General features: G+C 34.3%; 2 protein-coding genes across 6 annotated transcripts in view; one reads left to right on the forward strand and one right to left on the reverse strand.

Annotated features, from left to right (window-relative positions):
* Positions 1-14,477, reverse strand: LOC106873462 (ciliary microtubule inner protein 2B). Of its 5 annotated transcripts, none has more exons than XM_089343448.1 (6): positions 14,047-14,477; positions 6,761-7,002; positions 4,414-4,583; positions 1,542-1,680; positions 1,124-1,261; positions 1-208 (listed from the first exon to the last, which is right to left on the reverse strand). In XM_089343448.1, exons 1-6 carry the CDS (start codon positions 14,226-14,228, stop codon positions 120-122), a joined length of 960 nt encoding a protein of 319 aa, XP_089199574.1. In that variant the 5' UTR covers positions 14,229-14,477; the 3' UTR covers positions 1-119. The 5 variants fall into 5 exon arrangements, with proteins under 5 accessions (XP_089199574.1, XP_052832437.1, XP_014776315.1 ...); XM_052976477.2 differs by having other exon boundaries at positions 1,046-1,261; positions 14,047-14,471; XM_014920829.3 differs by lacking the exon at positions 14,047-14,477 and adding an exon at positions 8,768-9,037 and having other exon boundaries at positions 1,046-1,261.
* Positions 12,516-21,960, forward strand: part of LOC106873449 (deoxynucleotidyltransferase terminal-interacting protein 2) — a 16,267-nt gene continuing 6,822 nt past the window's right edge. The window contains exons 1-2 of the mRNA XM_014920803.3: positions 12,516-13,266; positions 19,954-20,062. Coding sequence (XP_014776289.2) covers positions 12,911-13,266; positions 19,954-20,062 — 465 coding nt within the window. The 5' untranslated portion in view covers positions 12,516-12,910. The remainder of the gene's footprint in view (positions 13,267-19,953; positions 20,063-21,960) is intronic.

The raw sequence follows: 21,960 nt of genomic DNA on the forward strand, positions 1-21,960 counted from the left end.
TGACTTTTTAAAGGAAAATGATTTTATACTGGATTTGTTAGTGTTCTTTACAGCTTAAATATTAACTCTTTACTTTCCTTGCAAAATGACCAAACCATCCAACCAATATCTTTCTGTATTCAGTATTTTATGATTCCCTCATTAATTAGTTGGTTTCTTATATCATAAGTATTGTTGCCTAATGTTTTCCCAAAAGAATCTCGTAAACCTACAAATGAAGAAAGAAAATGTATACTAGATGCATAAAAGGATATACTTCAAGAAATATGATTGCAGAAAAGCTATGGAACAAGGCTACAATACAAGGAATATGTGATAAAAGATAAGTAATCTTAAAGGAATTGTAAAATTGTTAGAAACAAGATTCTATAAAAATATTGGGTTGTCCGGAAAGTTCATGCTGATTTTTAAAGGAAAGAAAAAGGTCAATAAATACTTGCCATTACATTTTTAATCAACCAAATATGAACCATTTTGTTGCACAATGTGTCTCCATCTTTCCTTTAACTTGAAAATACCCTCTTCCCAGAATTGAGGTGGGTTCATGGCAAATAAGTCGAAAGGTAAGCTACTATAAATCGGCACGAACTTTCCGGACAACCCAATATTTGAAAGAAAACTTTTTATATTGTTAAATATCAAGAATCTTCCATCTTTCACATTTTTATTGCACATAATGTTTCTCTCTGATCTCCTGGACAATACTTCAGTTTTGTAGCATTAGGTAGATGACAAATTTTCACTTGGAGAAGGTACTGGACTATCTCTGTTAACTTTTACTATAAGACATAAACAAACCAACATCAGTTGTCAAGTGGTGGTGGGACACACACACTCATATATATATTTATATGTGGTGGGACACAAACATATATATACAAAAAGCTTCTTTCAGTTTCTGTCAATCAAATCCACCCACAAGGCTCTGGTCAACCCAAGTCTACAGTAGGCTGCGGGACTGAACCCGCAGCCATGTGGTTGGGAAGCAAACTTCTTACCACACAGCCACGTCTATGCCTATGTTGACATTACTGTAAAACTTTACCTGGAATATGTCCTGTATACATTGGTACAATAGAACTTTTTTCTGGATAGATATAGGTTTCTACAAGGCCTTTCTTACTTTCACATGCAGCTGCACTTGTAGGTTTCATTTCTCTTCTTTCCATTTCATCAGTAAATTGGCACAAAGCTTGATGTGTCAGCTCTGGATATACTCTTCCTATCAGTGGTCGATAACGAGGTACAAATCCTGCATATCCTGAAATTAGAAGTTAATTCAGTTTTAGCTTTTACTGAATTGTAAACCAGTTCTATGACTTTACTGTGAATGGTATCAAGAAAGCAAAATTATTGCAAGATTCACAATCTTTACTTAGTTATTCTGAATTTAAGGTAGATCTATTGACAATCTTAACTTACAAAACAATTCATAAAAATACATTTTAGTACAATTCCCATTCTCTTTTAAATATTTTAAAGAAAAATCTTTAGTTATGGAATTTTAAGTAAATATTCAACTCTAAATAATATTACATTACCAGGTATATGATATTTCTGTGGATCAATATTATCTCTCTGTAAAACTGATACATGTGGTCTGGTTTGACTCTTAGAGTAAAAGGGAAGAAAGTCAGGTGCGGTCTGTGTCATACTTAGGGTGGGAACTTCTGGGAGTTTCTAAAAATATAAGAAAACAGTAGATTGAGAAAAAATATATAATTGTATAAGCAACAATTTTTTGAAAAGATTTGTATGACAGTGGAAATTGTTATATCTGTTTGGTGGTATCTACATTCTGGGTACTTTAAATTAAAAGCTGTGGTTTTTCATCAATTAACACTTGTGACTGCAGAGTAATTTTGATGCTGCTTTTTGTCACCAATCATCAGCATAGCTGCAGTCAAATGACCGAAACAAGTAAAAAAATACTGATGATGATCATCATCGTTTAACGTCCATTTTCTATGCTGGTATGGGTTTGACGGTTTGACAGGAGCTGTCCAGACTACAATTGTCTGTTGTGGCATGGTTTCTACAGCTGGATACCCTTCCTAATGCCAAGCACTTTTCAGAGTGTGCTGGGTGTATTTTTAAGTGTACTAGCATGGGTGCATTTATGCAGCACTGGCACCTGTAAAGGACAAGCCTAAATGCATGGATGGCAGTGATTTTACTAGGCTTGACATGTCGTCTCAAGTACAGCAAATTGCCACAACTCCTGGTCCCTTGTCATTTCTTCAATGAGGTACAGTGCCTGAAAATCCTTTCTCAACACTTTGTCCCTTGACTTCCTGGGTCTACCTCTTCCACAGGTTCCTTCCACAATTAGAGCTTGGTACTTCTTTACACAGGTTGTCCTCATTCATACACATCACATGACCAAACTAATGCACACATCTAATGCCTTTTATACCCAGTTTTCCTCTTAAATCACCTACCCTGTCATGTGTGCTCACTGACATTACCCATCCATTGGAGCAAGGTAGCTCCATTTCTTTCAAGTCTTTGCAAGTCGTCTGTAGTCAGAGCCCATGTTTCACTGCCATGTAGCAAAGCTGTACATAGACAAACATCATACAATCTGCCTTCCCCTCTGAGGGAGAAGCTCTTAGTTACTAACAAAGCTCTCTGAACTTTATCCAGCCCGTTCTTATTCAGGCAACTACACTTTCAGAACTTCCTCCTCCACTGCTAACTTGATCTCCTAGGTAACAAGTTATTTACTACTTCTAATGACCCCCACACTTGAAGGAGTCTACTGTCTCTGCATTTTTAGTGCTTATTGTACCCACACATTTACCACACACAAAGACTACTTTCTCCGTTAAACCGTTAATCACATACAAAGACTGTTGTTTGAAAGAATTAGAGAAAGGTGTAAATGAATTGTGACAGGAACCAATACTGAAATAAGAAGTTGAATTATGATCTCATTTGTTACTTAAATGTGGACCTAGTCTTAATTATTTAACTGAAATTTTACAAAGCTTAAACTTTTATTTATTTGATATATATATAAATCACCATGTGGAAAATTTTTCACTCTGCAATTTGTAAGTTCTACTCATTTATCTGGAAAGGAAGGATTGTACAAAAATATACATCTACTGGATAAAAACTGAGATGGTGGACTGGAGTTGGTGACAGTAGATAGAATGAGATGTATTTAGAAGAGATTCTAGGAACTGAATAGTATGCTAATGAAAAAAAAAAAGAATGGTCAAAACTAGAAAGCTTTTTAACTGACTGATTTGAGGCTAAGTAACAACTCCAACACAGACAAAAATATCCTGGGAATAGTCTGCCATGAAAGGATCCAAGTCATAGTGTGATGTCATGTTGTTGACAGCAATTGCATATTCATATCACAGACAGAAAAAAAAACAAAAAAACAAGAATGGATGATATGGTTCTCAGTGCACTGTGCGCTGACTGAGGAAAGAGACAGGATGGTCACAGCTAGAGTGCCTTTCATCTAATGTTCAGTTGGAGATGATGACATTGCATCAGTAGTGTATATTACATAATATTTCTTACTGAATATAATCAAACCCAAGAAAATCTAAAGGTTCTATTAAGATGATTTAATGGCAATATGATACTAAATACAATTGCTGTAAGAGAGAGAGAGAGAATCTGAGCAAGTCAGGTCACATACAGACTATGATAAGTAAATACATAATATCAATGAATAAACAAATTAATATAATAATCAACAATAAGTTTGTAGAAATACAATATTAGGGTTCACCTCACAATGAGAGAGAGAGAGAGACATTATACTGACTGATATCAAGTAAGAAGTGACTATATATACAATACTATGTAATATATAGAGATAAATGTGAGTTCATAGATATTATGTGAGGTCTCTACATAGTAGCTAACTGTATCCAGAAATAGCAGTGAAATTTCCCTTGAATCAAACCCATCAGTCATTTTACATACATGTGTATATGTTATTTAGAGAGTGAGATTGGTCCTGTGTAAGATCTTTTCTCACTTTCAAAAGCCTCGGGCACTGACATCACTAGATTTTTAATATCTCTTATGTGTTGTGTACTTAGGCTGGCCATAGCCAAAAAATGCAAAACACTGAATGAAAAATTCCATGAGGGAATGAAGGCATGTCTCAGCTGCACCTGTGTAAAAAGAGTCTAATCTCTGACAGGACTGAAAAGCTATATCCATGTTTCCCATGCTTAAGAGAACAATCAAAATTGAGTTGAAGCCATCATATCATATGTATGTGTGAAGCAATAAAGGAAACCTCTACAAAATAGCTAGACATGTTAGAAATGTATTATTTTGATACAACAACCCACCATCACTGGGTTCCTCTGCTAGCTAATTATAAACTACATCTCAGACATACAACAGAAATAATAAAGTATGGAATATGAAAATTACCAGAAAACCAGAATGACATTTTATATCACAAACTTTTGAGCTTGGTTCAAAACCCAGTTGTTGCCTTCTTAAATTATTTTTTATTTGGTTATATTCAAACTCTGTCAGACTATCTCGCCAAATATTTCGAAAGGTTTGCCCGTGATAATTTTGAAGACAAGGAATACAGCCTAAAATGGAACAATAAAGAATTTAGTCATAAATTTGTTTGACTTCTGACAATATCAGTTTTTTATTCTTAACACTGTTGTGCTCAATATTTGTGACAGACAGGAAAGCATGAGTTATTAAATAACTCTTTTGCATTTTCTTGTCTGTCACAGATACTACTACTACTGTATGATGTTATTGTTTAGCTCATGGCCAGGCCTGATAGAGCAGACCTATGATGAAAGGCATTCCAGCTGTTTCTTTTATTTAGATATAGTGTGTCAATGACTACATTATCATACTATTGTTTAAATGAAAGAGTTATCTCTGAGGAAGATTTAAGTGGTACTTCTTGCAGGTCAAGCAACTATATAGATTTTTTATTTGTTGGTTCAATGTGAACTTGCTGAATGACCTGTAAATGAACTGGAACCCTCAGGTGTTCTCAGACCCCCACACTGCTGATTTCCTCTGCAAAATTAGGATAACTGTGGCCTGTCTAAGAAATTAACTCTGTGAGGTGGCTATTTTAATGAGACAGTTATTAGTTTTTGCCCAACAATAGTTATGACTATTAAGGAAATAAGGCAAGAAGATTCTGACAATCAAGATTAGTAATTAGAAGGGCTAGAAGAAGCTCAGGGAACTGTTGCCTCTTTTAGCATCAAAGAATTTCCATATTGTGCAAAAGGCAAACAGTATGAAGCCTGTGTAAGAAGAATGAAACAACTTAATAACGAACATGGGCATTGAATAGAAATGTTTTGTGAGTGGCTGCACAGAATTAAGACAAACTATAAGAAATACAATGCACATGTGAACTGAGATAACAGATGACTATTAAAGACCATCAACCAAAGTATACAGGAATGACGACTATACTAAAATTGACATGTAGTTGCATATCTATGAATGCTGAGGGTAAAAGAAATGTGTGACATCAGATGAGGGTACCAAAATTAGAAGAAGGTAAAGAAAGTAAGTAATGGTCAGATCACAGGATCCTGGACCTCATAGATAAGATGGTGGAAACCTTAGATGATTGATGATGATGTGGTTTAAATACAGTTATATAAAGCTGAGGTAAATTAAGAAAATTTATTATTATTTAGAAGAAGAAAACAAAAAAAAAATATTGACATGTTGTATGCCAGCTTAGAAAAGTAAACATAAAGACAAATTATGATATCAATGACATACAGAGAACGAAGAAAGAACAGCTTTTGTAGGTACTAGAACAAGAAGCTGCAAATGTTATATTTTCTGATAAGATATTTGCAAAAGGAAGTATATTGCAAAGAATAAACCACACACTATTATGACCTAAAAGCTTCTGAAAAGGGCTAGCAATCTATAACATAGAGCTAATTTGGAAATATTTGCTTATGTCAAATGTGAGGAAATTAAAAGTAGAATCAATAATCATTATAAATTTATTGGGTGTTTATAGTTCCTCTTCACCATAATATTTGAAGCCATCATGAACTTTTTCAGTTTCTGCACTTTACTTGTAATGGAAGCTTATGTAATGTTTATAACAAGATTTTAAAAGAGGAACATTATTTAGGAAGCAAAGAGAAGACAAACAAAACAAAAAATTGGTTGCTGTTAACTTTAAAGAGATCACAAGTTATTTTCAAATTCATTCTTCACCAACTGTCATGTTACTGAAAAAATAATAAAAGGTGATATCTTTCTCCATATGATTCTCAAAAGTCTAACAGGTCAATTCTAGCACATCAGATATTGTGTACCTGCCAGTTCTAGCAAACCAGATGCGGTGTATCTTGAACTAAGTATTAGTTTTACATAATTTGTGTACTGAGGCAAAAAGATGTTCAGACAATTAAATGATAACTTTAGTAAACTACACTCCCTTAACTATGAGAATTCACTGAAGAACTATTTATCAATAAGAGACTAAACTCAATTCTTTTCAAATCTTGATATTTTGAATGTACATAACATTAAAATATAAATATTTCATATGTTTTTTTATGAACAATAAACAATTTTTCAAGTGGGAATACAAAACTGAATCTAACTTTTGATCATTAGGTACCGCTGCCATTCTGATTTTATTAAGATGACATTTTTCATTATATAGAATAAAGAAAATTAAAAACATATCACGAAACTTATAATGTGAACAAATAAACAAGAAAATGGAGCAGGGAGAAACAAGTTTTATATATACCTGTATAACCAGATATCATATTTTCTTGAAATATGTTTCCTGGAGAATTTCGTCTTCTTTCCAAAATCTGGTCATTGTTATTTTGAAGTCTTTCTTCAAAAGCTGGATATTTCCGTCTTAACAAAGTTTTCTCTGTATTTGTAAGGTAAGGATTAATTTCGTCATCTTTAAATGATTTCTCTGTTGCATGCCCAAAAGTTTTTCCTATAGTAAACTTTAATTGTGGACAAAATCCAGTATATCTAAATGCAAAAAGTAAAACAATATGTAATTTAGAAAAAAACAAGAAAAAAAGATTTTATCTGAAAAATTAATTTTATATTTTTCATAAATACTTTATTTCTACCTTCTTTATTCTTTTACTTGTTTCAGTCATTTGACTGCGGCCATGCTGGAGCACCGCCTTTAGTCGAGCAAATCGACCCCAGGACTTATTCTTTGGAAGCCTAGTACTTATTCTATCGGTGTCTTTTGCTGAACGCTAAGTTACGGGGACGTAAACACACCAGCATCGGTTGTCAAGCGATGTTGGTGGGACAAGCACAGACACACAAACATATACACACACACACACACACACACATATATATATATACATATATACGACGGGCTTCTTTCAGTTTCTGTCTACCAAATCCACTCACAAGGCTTTGGTCAGCCTGAGGCTATAGTAGAAGACACTTGCCCAAGGTGTCACGCAGTGGGAATGAACCCGGAACCATGTGGTTGGTAAGCAAGCTACTTACCACACAGCCACTCCTGCAGCTAATTCTTTCATCAGAATTACTTTATAACCAATATTCATTGAACAAAATAGTTCATCATCATACCAGCAAAATATTCTACTTATGAAGGACAAACTTACAATTTCTTATATTATAGTCATTACAGGATAAGATATGCAAGGAGGGCCAGATTCAGTGTGTGTGTGTGTGTGTGTGTGTGTGTGTGTGTGTGTGTAATTTGCCCTGGGCCCTGCTACAAAGGATATTTAGCACTCAATACAGGAAGGCCTCATCTCTCAGCAATCTGACAGGAAGAGGCTCCCTTTCAATTTACAAAGGTATCTTGACTTCTTAAACAACGTAATGGATTCTCCTTTATAGTAAATAATTATAGATTTTGCCACTTTAGTGACACCAATTTATTCAATTAAAAAACAGTTTGCCACCCAGTCCCAAAAGCAGCTACAATTTATCTTGGGAGTGTAGCTGCTTTTGGGAAAACTACAGAGAAAAAGAACATGAATGAACGAATGAGTGAATGAATGTATGTATGCATGCATACATGCATGTGTGTGTGTAAGTAAGAATGTATATAGAGATTGATAGAAGTTACTGTCTCTAGGTCAAATTTCTTGTTTCAATGCATGACTGAGCAATGATCTTCGCTTGACCACTTGCAGTTAAAGGCACACACACACATATTGCTAAACTTAATTATTTCAGTGAGGCATTGAAAAATTTGGTCAACATATAAGTTAGGAATATGTTCCAAAATTAAAATTTTGAATTTAGTTTTAATTATAAATTACATCTCTCAACAGTTAAAAGCATTTTGGGGAGGTTTTAGAATTATTGCATAATGTTCAAATGTTTTACATTAAATTGATTTTCAGTTATATTGTGAATCACATTAGTTATTCAAACTTGCATGTTATCTATAGGACAAGGTTTAATTGAATAAATAGTAATCATTAACATATCCCCATAGAATAAATTATTAAAATGATTATTAAAATGGTTATTAAATTTTAAAAAATTAAACAATCAAATTCTTTGATAGATGATGTCAAAATAGATGTATCAGGCTCTTAAGTATTCTTTACAAATTATTTCAATCATTTTATAGACACTAGGCTTTAAAAATTAAAAAAAAAACTTTAAATTTAAATTTGATCAAGGATTTTATAATGACTCTATATAAGAAATAAATTTGAAATATATTTTTAAAAACCTCTTTAAAAAATCAAACAAAATTTTGAGTAAATAGAAATAAATGTTTTACCCAGGTATATGACATTTAGGTGCTTTTGAATATAAATTTTCATTATTTCTAATGACCATTTTTACGAAATTTTATTTTGTTCGAAATTCCACCTTTGCAGATAGATACTTCAATGAAAATGTATCAAAGCTGCTCATTCATGACATCATCAAATGATTTTGACAGCTGATGAAGTCATAAATAACTTTTTGTGCTCTGCAGAAGTATTTATAACTCAAAATCAATGCTGGTTCAGCAGTAAAAGTAATTAATATATAAAAAAAGGTAAAAAATAAAGATTAAAAACATAATTATTTTAAAACAATACACGGTAAGTTTAATAAACAAGTAAAAAGTGTATTAGAATCATTGAATATATAGACCAACAATGGAAACAGACTAAGTACAATCCATTTCAGAGAATAGGAGAGTAAGTAGGAATTGGTTGACAATTATAACCTCCATCTCCTATACATTTGTTTATTCAACACTAAATGGGATAGGATGCACAACTCAACCAGACATTGTATGAGTGTGCATGTGATATAATTTATGTGTGTGTGTGTGTGTATACATCAAATATAAAGACCACTGATATGCAGGAAACCGATTTCCCCAAATAACCTGGTGGCTCTCTGGAAGCTGTAGATAACTTTTGTCACTGAGGTGACCTAATTAGCAATGGAAGAGGTTGTACAGAGGATGTAATTGCTAGAATTATAGTAGATTGGAGAAAATTCAGAGAGCTTTTACCTCTGTCGGCAATCAAAGGTCTCTCTCTCTCCAAGTAAAAAAAAACATTGCATGATACATGCATACAAATTGTGATGCTGCCTGACAGTGAGATATGGGCCCTGAATGCAGAGGTTATATGAAGGCTGGAAAGGAACAAAGCTGGTATACTCCACTGGATGGGCAATGTTAGTGTGCATGTGTGACAGAGCAATAATGTATTAAGAGAGAAGTTGGGCATAAGAGGAATAATATGCAGTGAGCAACAGATAAGACTGCATTGGTTTGGCCATGTGATACAGATGGATGAGGAAGTGCTGATCACTTATAGTGGAAGGAAGTTTTAGAAGAGGGAGACCCAGAAAGACATGGGATGAAGTGTTAATGGTTGATCTCAAAACACTGAGTCTTACAAAGATGACAAAGGACCATATGTAGTGCATTTCTGTATCCTTGTGAGTGGATTTCGTAGACAGAAACTGAAAGAAATCAATTGTATATATATGTAAGTGTTTGTGTGTGTCTTTGTGCCTGTGTTTCTCCCTTATCACTGCTTGACAACTGCTGTTGGTTTATTACATCCCCATAACTTACTGGTTTGACAAGAAGAGACTGATAGAATAAGTACCAGGCTTATCAAAATTAAAAAAAAAAAGCACTGGGGTTGATTCATTCGACAAAAAATTCTTCAGGGCAGTGTCTCAAAATTTTGTTTGCCCACTCAATTGTATCCATCAATCTATATATATATATATAGTACACACACACACACACACACACACACATACATACATGTATGTATATGTGCATATATATATCTATTATATAAAAGTCAATGTCTTTATGTGTGTTACTTATAGACTCAAAAACTACTGCACCAATTTGGAACACAAAATCCAAGCCTAAGGAGAAGGGTAATGCTGTATGTTTCATACAATTTCATGGACCAAAATTACGGAATGGATCCTTATGATATTTGGATCTTAGATTCAATGCATAAGGGCGGGTATAATGTAGCATGTTTGATTTGAATTTGAGGTGGTTTAAAGGGGGCAAAACGCCCATGAAAATTCATAAATTTCTGATGTTAATGAAATTTCAACCATAGGTAATTAACACACATCATGAAGTATTCCCGAAGTTTCTGCTTCTCATGAAGATTCTAAGACCTCGTAATTTTTTATGATCCAAAACTAAGTCAAAAGTACTGAATGGATCTTTATGAAATTTGGAAATTATATTCTATGCATAAGGACAGATGTAATGCAGAATATGTTTGAAAGTGAGGGGGCATAAATGAGGTCAAAACCCCCATGAAAATTCATATATTTTTGCTCTTGATGAAATTTTAACCATAGATATTAGACACAAATGAAGTAATATTCCTTAAATTTCAACTTCTCACGAGTTAGTAAAACCCCTTAATGGGGGCTTAATTCCCACAATTTAGTCATTTTTCCTAAGCCAAGACGAATACAATTGTAGTCTTGGAAGCTGTAGAGTCACCCGAGCATACAAGATGAATGTTATTTGTAATTCAATGGTATAACAGTGTAAAAGTTTGCTCTGAGATATACTTAGATTGTGATTTCTGCAATGAGGTGCATAAATTGTCAAGTAAAGGAGAGCCATCTTTGCCTCCACTGATTCAGTTGCAAAGTGTTATTTTGAGTAAAATTATTTGGTTGCAGACCTCCTTTGAGTCTTTTTATTATCACTGGGTCAGAGATAGTCCCCAGATAGCAACATTGATTTCAAGGCCTTCCCAGTTAAGTGATTGGTCATTCAAAGAGATTTATAGATTGCAAATTTATTCTGTCCAGTTACCTATTGGCATAGTGATCATTAGCAAACTCCAGATGTGACACTTTCATTTCCCCTTAGCCCACGTCACACAGTTGTCAATGTTTATTTGAGTTAGGTCATGCCCTTTCAATTGCTATAGATCTGTAATGCATCTTACGGCTGTGCCTGTCACCTGTATGGTGAGGAACCCTACATTGGGGAGTAGTAACGACTAGGGTAGGGTGGCTGACTGCTTATTGTGATTATTCGTCTTTTGGTTTCCTGTAACTTTTCTCTCTTTTACAAACCCAGTGAACATTCACATATTTCCGATTTGAAAGAAATTTGAACAATAGATATAAGACCCATGTTAAAAAAGATTCCCAACAATTCGACTTCTCTGGTTGACTTTAAGACCCCCCCCCCCCGCCAAATAGGGGCCTTAACTCCCACATTTTAGAGCTCCATGTGCTCCATTTTTCAAGAGCAAAAGCCTTTGAATAGGTTTCATAAGATTTGGATTTTAGAATCTGGGCATAAAGATGAGTCGTATGGGATAAATATGTCATGATTAGAATTTTTGTTAGGGTGCGTAAAGAGGGAAAGAACCCTCATTAAAATTCTTAATCTGCAATTTTGATGAAATTCGAATCATAGGTATTCCAGTTCATGAGAGAATATATGAAAGAAAGGTCTGATTCTTCAATTCAATGTGACACGGGCAAAGCCGGGTATCTCTGCTAGTATATATATATATATATATATATATATATATATATATATATATCTGTATATATATACACACACACATGCATATATATATATCTATGTATTAAGTATTGAGAGATGGACAAATGAAACATCATTTCATGTCTGTATGAGGAGTTTGGGTATAGCTTTGAATGGATTATCCCATTTATATCTGTTTTAATTACTTATGTAATAAGCAATTTAGTTAACAAAGAGAGATCTGCTCCAATAAATTATATCTGTATACAGAGAACCCCACCGTGTATATACAGCAGTCCCTTGGTATTACATGGGGGTTACGTTTCTAGAGCACCTGCGAATAGTAAAAAAACTGCAAATATGGACGTGGTCCATAAAGATGCCTATAAATGTCAAAATATAACGTAAAATATTAATATATATACATACATACATACATATATATATATATATATATATATATACATACATTAATAAAAAGGAAATGAGAGAGAGAGTGAGAGAATAAGTAATAGAGCAACGAACTAAGTTGAAATAATGGTGTGAGGAATCAGCTGTAGGAGATGAACGAGAAAGCAGTGTGATGTACCAGGTGAATGAAGAAAAGTGTTAAAATTTGAATAAGCAAAGTAAAAGGAGTTATTGTTTCAAACAAAACAAAAATGTGAGCAGTTCAAGAAGAGTGACAACAGAGAACAGAGTAGCCTGTCAGTTTGGCTCATTTGGAGTTGGCCTTAAAATCAGATGTTATTCAGAGTTATCTACCCTCCAGGTTTTCATTCAAGGAAATCTGTATAGTCTAGTACATGTGTTTCTTAACAAAACATGAAACTAATCACTTCGTGAAAGCTATATAACATTCTAATAGATATTATAACTTTTATAAGAGCGAAAAGAGGCAGAAAGAGAAGTGACGAAATGGAAGACGTGGAATTAATTGCTGGGAACATTTCTACACCGAAACACGAGGAAAATGTTATTGATTTAATTCAGGACTCCAAAGATGTCTCCAACCAATATACTGAAATTATACAAGACAGTAATAGTCAAACGAACTGTTCTATGCCATTGTTCGTCTTGGATCGTGCAGGAGATAAGAAGATTTTGAAAAAATTTAGTCATAAAAAGAAAAATGCATTAAATGCGTTGCATGAACCAGAAACCAAGCTAGAAACACTTGCAGAAACATCCGTAGAAACATCTGTAAAAACGCCTGTGTTAAATCAAAAACCAAAAACTATTGAAACCAAAAAAGAAGAACGCAAAAAGAACAAGTGAGTACTATGTAATTTTCTACTTGTATCAAGGTTTGTTATGAAGTCACTCATCATTAAATTTCGGTATCAGTAGATGATGAAGACCTTATAAAGCTGGAAAAAGTTCATGAAAGCTATAACTAGCATCTATCACTTATCGTTTGTGCATTTGTATTTATACATAAGAAATGTTGAATTGAATGATTAAATTTTAATTATTTACAATTTTATCATGGGTAAACCCATTTATAGTGTTTTGTGTTGAACACATTCCATTTAATCCATACCCAGTCGTCTTGGCATAATTACAGATTTCTGGGTCAAACTAAAGCGTGCCCCCTCCCGAATTTGGATGATCATAACTTTCAGAAAGATGGATATTTTTTAATGAAATTTTCTACGAATATGTGTTATATTATGTAGATTCGGAATATACAAAATTTTTTTGGGAAAGTGTTTTAGGTAGGGTGTGGAATTTCGGAAAATTCACAGGAGTCCACTTCAATTCATCTTAACTTTCTAGAAAATGGATATTTTTAATGAAATTCTCTACAAATATACCTTGGACTATGTAGATTTCGAGGACATAGGAATTTTGGGGGAAATCAATCGGGAGTTATTTTTAAGAACCGTTCCCCACTCGGAGGTGTTTCGGAACAAGTCCATATTTATTTCATTTTCCGTTTTTGTGCGTTTGTGCATCCGTAGATTTCTACACACACACACACACATGTAATTAAAAAAGTTCAAACGGGGAATTATTTATGTTTATTATAGAGATTATGAAACAAATTATACTTTACGCTTCTATATTTAACTGTCCGTGTATATTCCTTATTTTTGCTTCTGGTGTCTTCTGCCTTTCTATTAGAAGCGTTTCCTGGGAATTTACTTAATATGGCAAAAAATCGTATGCAACAGATAAGTCGTCTTAATAGCATATTTCTGTGTACCAGACCTTTAGCTGTTATTTTTAGCATAACAAGTTTTCTGGTGAGGGCTTCATTTGACGGTAGGACTGGACGACAGTCACCCCACCACAAAAACCGAGCTTTCGAAAAATTTTTTTTTTCTCAGCGGATTCTTAGGTTTTCGATGACGGAGATACCCCACAATTTTTTAATTTTTAACTTTTTTCGAATTTTTTTTTTCAGTTTACGTGGGAAAATACGGAGATTAACAATATGGCAAACAAAAAATGGAAAGACTCCCCCCCCCCATTTTGACAAAAATCCCCGTTCTAGGATATGGATGTTCCGGAAAATTGCCAAATATCGGCATTGTGAAATACCCCCCTTCCCCCCCAACTTCTTCAATTTTGACTTTTTTCCCCAACACTAACCCTAAAACGCAAACCCTAACCCTAACCGTAACTGTAAGTACAGAAATGTTTTGAAATTTTTATCCGAATCATTATGTCCGTATTTTTCCGCATATTTAGGAAAAAAAAAAAAAATTCTTAAAAAATTTTACCAAAATTTTTGGAAATTTTTTTCAGGATCATAATCTCCGTATTTTTTCGCATATTTTTTTTCGTATGCTGATAGTTTTCCGGCAAACAGTACATCTCCAAGTTACTCTGTCAATTGAACGGGAATAACTTCTAACGCAAGGCGCTCCACAACAAATTTCTTGTCTTGATAGTAATCCAAATTTTCTACACCAGCAATGGCCTTTCCGTTGTTCCCAAATCTCTTCCGAGACGAATTTGGATGATCATAACTTTCAGAAAATGGATATTTTTTAACGAAATTCTCTACAAATATATCCGTTCAAGCACAAAATTTGACGTAATAGTATATATTAGTTATAAACTGACTATTGTGAAACGGTTTTCTTTATTTCATTATTTCATAGAATTTGCCATAAAGGCATTACAAAGATGGATGCAAGAAGCAAATGCGGGCTGGACAATAACACAAATGAAATGAATGATGAACAAAATAATGATATTGACGAGAGACGCTATCGATGCCCCTCGAAAACACTGTTCTTTTTTTTTTCTTCTTTAAACACAAATGAAGTAATGAACCTCTTACAGTCGTCAAAAAGTTCGAAGTTAATCGAGGCACGAAGACCTTTCACTCCACCTCCCCGATCAAATCTCTCGCCGCCTGCAGGCAATCCCGCAGTAGCAAGTTGGGGGCCCAGAAAAGATAATTGAATTCCTCCTTAGAAAAGGTATGCAATATGGTCTATCAATGCAGGTCGGGACCACCTGTTCCCGACCTTCAAAACTTTTTACAAAGTTCTCTACGCTCCCTCCCTTCTGCCTTATAATTCGCAGACGATATTGTCGGGCCTCTTGTATCATTAATAATATGACTGGTAAAAGTAAGTTACCACCCCTTGTATCGTCCGACATGTTTGTTTATTTTCGCGAGTGCTCGTTTTCTGTATTTTATTTTTTAGTAAAAAATATTAAAAAATTGATGAATCTTCCTAAGTTTTTGCATACTTCATTTATTTTGGATATATTTCTCATTTTCGTAACTTTTTTGACAAGTAATCGTTATTTTCTTGGAGAGGTTCGCTTCTAAAGAAGCGCTAATAATTCTCTGTCATACGTCTACTAAACATACTTCCAAAATGGGATTTCATCCATGTTTATTCGCGCGCGTCTATGTGTGGGTGACGAGGGGTGTGTGGATCAAATTTGGAGTTTTTCATATAAAAAGTAACTAATTTTTTGTTTGCCAAATTGTTAATCTCTGTATTTTCCCACGTAAACTTTTAAAAAATTTCGCAAAAATTTAAAGATTAAAAAAATTGGTGGGAATTTAAAATTTTAAAAACGCGATGTTTTTTTGTTTTTTTTTTGCATATTCGGCATCTCTGTCATAGAAAACCTAGGAATCTGCTGAGGAAAAAAAAAAAGAAGAAATTCGCAAGATCGTTTTTGTGTGTGTGTAGTGGCGGTTGCCTGTTTGTTACTTCAGTAGAAATCTACGGATGCACAAACGCACAAAACAGAGAAAATGAAACAAATATGGACAACTTGTCCCGAAACACCCTCGAGTGGGGAACGGTTCTCAAAAATAACCCTCAATTGTTTTCCCTCAAAATTCCTATGTCCTCGGAATTTACATAGTCCGAGGTATATTTGTAGAGAATTTCATTAAAAAATATTCATTTTCTTCAAAGTAAGACGAATTGAAGTGGACTCCGGTGAATTTTACGAAATTCAACACCCACCCCCTCCTAAAACACTCCCCTCTCCCGCAAATTTTGTATATTCGGAATCTATATGATATAACACATATTCGTAGAAAATTTCATTAAAAATTTTTCTGAAAGTTATGATCATCCAAATTCGGGTGGGTGGGGGCAGAAATCTGTAGTTAGGCTGTCGTCTTTACGTCATCCATCCTTCCATCCACGCTAATTATTCGTATGATATCAATTAATATGTCTAATAACAATTTGTGGGCATAGCTTCGTTGTGGCAATAAAGTGTTTTAAAACATTAATTTTTAAAATAGCAATTCTTTTAGTCAACGTGCTTATGAGATTCACCTAATCTTGTAGTATATTTAATCACGAAACGGCTATATTTACATATTTTCTAGGGTAAAAAACCGAAAGCAATAACAAGTGAAAAGAGAGTATTATTTTGTGAAGCCTGTCAACTACGTTTAGGGTTCCCTTCCTGCTGCTGTTAACAGTTCCTTCTATCTCTTTGGATCGATAGAATAAGTAGGTCTCCGATATGTGTGGATAATGAAGTGATTGTTTGTCTAATCAATATTCTCTCTTTTCTGGATCCAGTCATTTTGCCTCGGGCTGATGACAAAATACCAGATAGTATGATTTTGTCCTTATTGGTTGATTCTTTTGCCCCGTGTCATGTCCTAAATTTTGTTCTGGTGGGTTCTGTCGTTTTTTCGGCAAAGCAAATAAACATCTCTAAATATTCAATGTTATCTACTCATATTTTCCAATCAATTGCACTTAGTGTTTGTAGCTTCTTTAACAATCGTTTTATCTGATTTTAGTCCATAACTCTTTTAAGACAGTTGGGTAACTGTCAGACGACACATAACCATTATACGAAGTAATTTTGCAAGTTACCTCGCTTGTCTTAATTTTCTTTCGTATTTGTGTGAATCACATCCATTTTATTCAAGCTGCTAGCATTTAAAGTCGATGTGTTTTGGCTTCTTAGACAAAACAACCCGACAAAACAAGGAATCGTGAAACTGTAAAAGTAGCAAAGCTTAACAGCAATATGTTTTGATGAGAAATAATTGTGGAGAGTCAAATCCTTCATTTTATTTAGAAAGAATGTTTAATTTCAATATTTGAAGCAAGCACAAATGTAGAGATTCTGTATTTATTGCAAATCACTAGCTCTTAGCCTTCAACTAAAGTATACTAGTATACTATAATGCACCTAAACTGGAAGTGGTAATAATGATTTCGTAGTATTCACTATTGCTTTAATGATTTAGTCTTTCTATTGCATTTCAGTTCTTTGTTGAATGACCAAGAAATTTGAGTGGTGAAGCTGTGATTTCCTCATTAATAACCTTGTAGAGACTGGACTTCTCTCACTTGTTGAGCTTGTCAGTGTGACAATCAGTAACGGAGCATCAGCAGCAGACCAAATGCTTGCTTGGGTCACATTGTTCATCAATGCAGCACTTGGTCACCAATGTAACTCTCTTCAGTATAACTAGGGTTTGATCAAATTTCCGTGGAGCTTTGTCTTCCACATGGGGCTATATAATCTATCTTTGCAATCATATTGGTATTAGATATGAGCATAGTGTTGATTTGCATCTATTAATTTAACATTATTGACTTGTTTTTATTGTTAGGATTAAATTGTCTTTTGGCAAATTTAAGCAGATTTCAACTTAGTGTGCAGAGAGCAGGAAGACTACTGTCTCAGCCCATTGTCACCTTTTGTTTAGAATATTGACTAAACAAACCTTGTAATTTTATGGCATTCCTAGATATCAAGTAGTCATGGTGAGATTGCAGAGAATTATTTTTCTGCTGTCTTTCATGTACATTGTGGGGTGTGCAGTGTAAGTGTGCATGAATGGCATAGTAGAAATGTGCTGAGAGAGAAACTGAGCATGCAAGAAAGAAGAGTGCACTAATATGGACATATGATGCATATGGATGAGAATTGGTGCATAAAGAAATGGTTATCACTTACTGTAGATGGAACTCGTGAGAGAGGGAGACCCAGGGACACATTGGATGAAATGAAGGCTGATCTCAGGACTTGAACATTCTCAAAAAAGACCTGCCCACCTCAGCAAAAATGAGTTCTGGAAGTGCTGTGCATGTGTGTGTGTATATATATATATATATATACATACACACACAACTGGATCCTTTGCCCAATTTCCTTGTCATGGCATCGCCACCACCCATCACCTACCTGTAGCTCTTCCTAGGTACCACTTATTTTCCTTTTTACCCAGAACCATTTTCACTTGTTATCCATCGTTCATTCATTAATACTGTTCTTTCATCCCACACTTTATATTGATCATACACAATTCTCAACAGAGCCACCAAATTATCTCTCTTTACTACCATACATTTCTCGCTCTCCTCATGCACTAAACCTGCCTCTCTCTTCTTCCCCACTCTACTCCTACAACCTACTTACACATATCATCTCACATCCATCTCTTGTCATCATTACTATTCTGTTGCTCTCCCCACTTTTTTTTCAAGATTAATTGAAACAAAGGCAGTGTATTTCAACAGAATTGTTGTAACAAAAGGGTTAATAAAGCCAATTAATTGTCACTACCTGTACAGTAAGTGCTATACAAGTTTCAGAAATTGTGACATTAAATATGAAAGAGAAATACCGTCAATATCTTTGATGAGAGATATTTTTAATAGTTTGAAAAGTATATTTTCTCCTCATAATTAACATAATGCTCATAAGCTCTGAACAATGAACAAAGCAAATATACTTATCACCTAGTAACTACAGTAATGATTCATTATGATTGTTGTTTTTTGTATGTCTTTTTCCACCACCACTGTTTGATAATTGGTGTTAGTTTGTTTATGTCCATGTAACTTAGCAAGAAAATTACTTGTGTTGATTTGTTTGGCTAAACCCTTCAGGACAGTGTCCCAGCATGGCCACAGTCAAATGACTGAAACAAGTAAAATGATAATAAAAATAGTATTCTAATATTGGTTTCAAATTTTGGCACAAGGCCAGCAATTCCAGGGAAGAGGATAAGCTGATTACATCGACCCCAATACTCAACTAGTACTTATTTTATCAACCCGGGAAGGATGAAAGGCAAAAATGACCCCGGCAGAATTTGAACTTAGAACATAAAGATGGATGAAATACTGCTAAGCATTTTGCCTGGCATGCTAACAGTTCTGCCAGCTTGCTGCCCTAGATAGTATTCTGATATATTTTTTAAATAAATCTGTTTCCAAATGATTGTTAAATTTTAAAATATTCTTGGAACATTTTATTTAAAATTTTTTTCTTGACACTTAAGGACATATAAATCTTAAATATACCTATTTCTTGCTCAGTAAAATATTTATGTTCTTTGCAGCCTGTTATATTCAACGTTTTTTTGTTTATATACTCTCAGTTCAAATTTTCTTGGTAGAATATTGAAAGAAATAAAATGTCTGTCTTTTTGTTTGTAAATTTTAGCAAATGATTCTATTAAAATCTGGATCACGTTTTATTTTTTATAGGTCGTCTACAGGATTGGTCAGTTCTATTGATCCTCATCTTACCTTTAGCTCTTATTTAGACTCCTCAAAACATTGTGTTACAGTAAATAAACTTGTAGATGTTAATCAGGTAAGTAAATTGCTGTGCTAATATTGACATTTTATAATCATTCATCAACAAGGATCTTTATTTTGTTATTTTCATGAATTATATATATACAAGAAAGAAGTGATGCTTATAATGTTTATGTGTGTGTAGAAAGACATCAAGCAACCTACCCATAAATATTTTCCCCTTTTCTGCCAGGGACAAAATTTCAGGGCTACCACCATCAGTACCGGCACACTGAGAGGTATGTCAAGAGGTTTGTAGAGATGCTGCAGCATTGATGACTAGATTTGTGCTGATTGAAGGCAGCCTTAGCCAGACTTGCTCATGAGCAAGTAACACAGGTACAAAGTCTTTGTAGGTAACAACACTGAGGTGGGTAGTGTAGGCATATTGTTGGCAGAGAAGTGGATAGGTAAGTCATTGTGATAGAAAATGTGACAGACTGATGAAACTTTGTTTAGTCATGGGCAGTATGACAGTAACAGTGATCTCTTCTTGTGCACCATGTGCATTGATAGATGAACAAATGGACTAATTCTATGAGGCCATCTTTCAGACAGCTGCTTCATCATCATTGTCATTGTCATCATTTTACATCTGTGACCATACTAGCATGGGTTAGACATTTTGACAGGCTCCAACAGGTTCAAAGGCAGTGTCTTGCTCCAGTGTCACAATTTTGGCTGGATGTCCTTCCTAATGTCATCCATTCACAGGGTGCTTTGTAGAGTGCTTTTTTTGTTTTGTAGTACCAGTACTAATGAGGTTGCTTTGCAACTTGCAAGACTGGAGAGACCCCTTTGCTAAGAGGAAAGATAAGAGATAGGATGGATGCTTTAAGTAAGTTGTTAAGAGGTTAAAATATAGTAGGGGAGCAGGAACAGATTGACTGTTTCTAAACTTACTTCTGCTCCCTTTGGCTCATTATTTTGGCTAGAGTAATTAATGGACATACTGGGCAAGACCATGACTAATGTGGTGTACATGGGGACTATAGATACATACTCCAACCCTCGTCTGCTAACATAAAGCCCTCTCTACCTTCAGCTTTCACAGTTTTGTGAGCAGCATGATGATCTTACTAGTGTCAGTGGCATGAAAAAGGCACCCATTACAGACTGTAAAGTGTTTGGCATTAGGAAGGGCATTCAGTCAATGGAGCATGATTCAGTCCTTAGACTCATTGGATACTGTCAAACCATCCAATCCATGCCACACGGAACATGACCATTAAATGATGATGATATGTGTGTGTATAGTCATCTACTAACAAATTACCTTAGGTATTTGAGTTGAAACTAGACATGTCGATTAATAAAAACTTCAAAGTGTTCAACTCATTTTTGATCAAGTTGGACAAAGAGTTTTTAACTCTCTGAAGACTAACAGGTTAATGTCAGAATATATTTAATGTATGCAATTATATTTTTCATCATTTGAATATATAATTACAATAATAATTAGATCTGCACTAAATTTCTATCAGTTTTTCATTGTTTCTTATTCATAGCTGATTTAAAAATGCAGACTATCCAGCAATAAGACACCTTATAATTGGTCAGAGATTAAACCGTTGCAAACAACATAGTGTAGATATTAATATTGACCATATACATCCTAAAGATATCTAGAAAATACATAATCTCATCTCAAACTAATATAGATATACCTTGATTTAATGAATTTAAACTTTTGTGAGTTTTTATTACAAATATATTATATATATTTGTGAAGGTGCTTGGCTTAGTGGTTAGGGTATTCAGCACATGATCGTAAGGTCACGAGTTCAATTCCTGGCGACAAGTAGTGAGGAATTCAGGGTACAAGTAGGGATTCACCAAGGATTGATGCTCAGCCCCCTTTTGTTCATCATAGTCCTCCAGGCAATAACAGAGGAATTCAAGACAGGCTACCTC

The sequence above is a fragment of the Octopus bimaculoides genome, chromosome 2 (assembly GCF_046866305.1).
Source record: "Octopus bimaculoides isolate indiv1 chromosome 2, ASM4686630v1, whole genome shotgun sequence".
Lineage (NCBI taxonomy): Eukaryota > Metazoa > Mollusca > Cephalopoda > Octopoda > Octopodidae > Octopus > Octopus bimaculoides.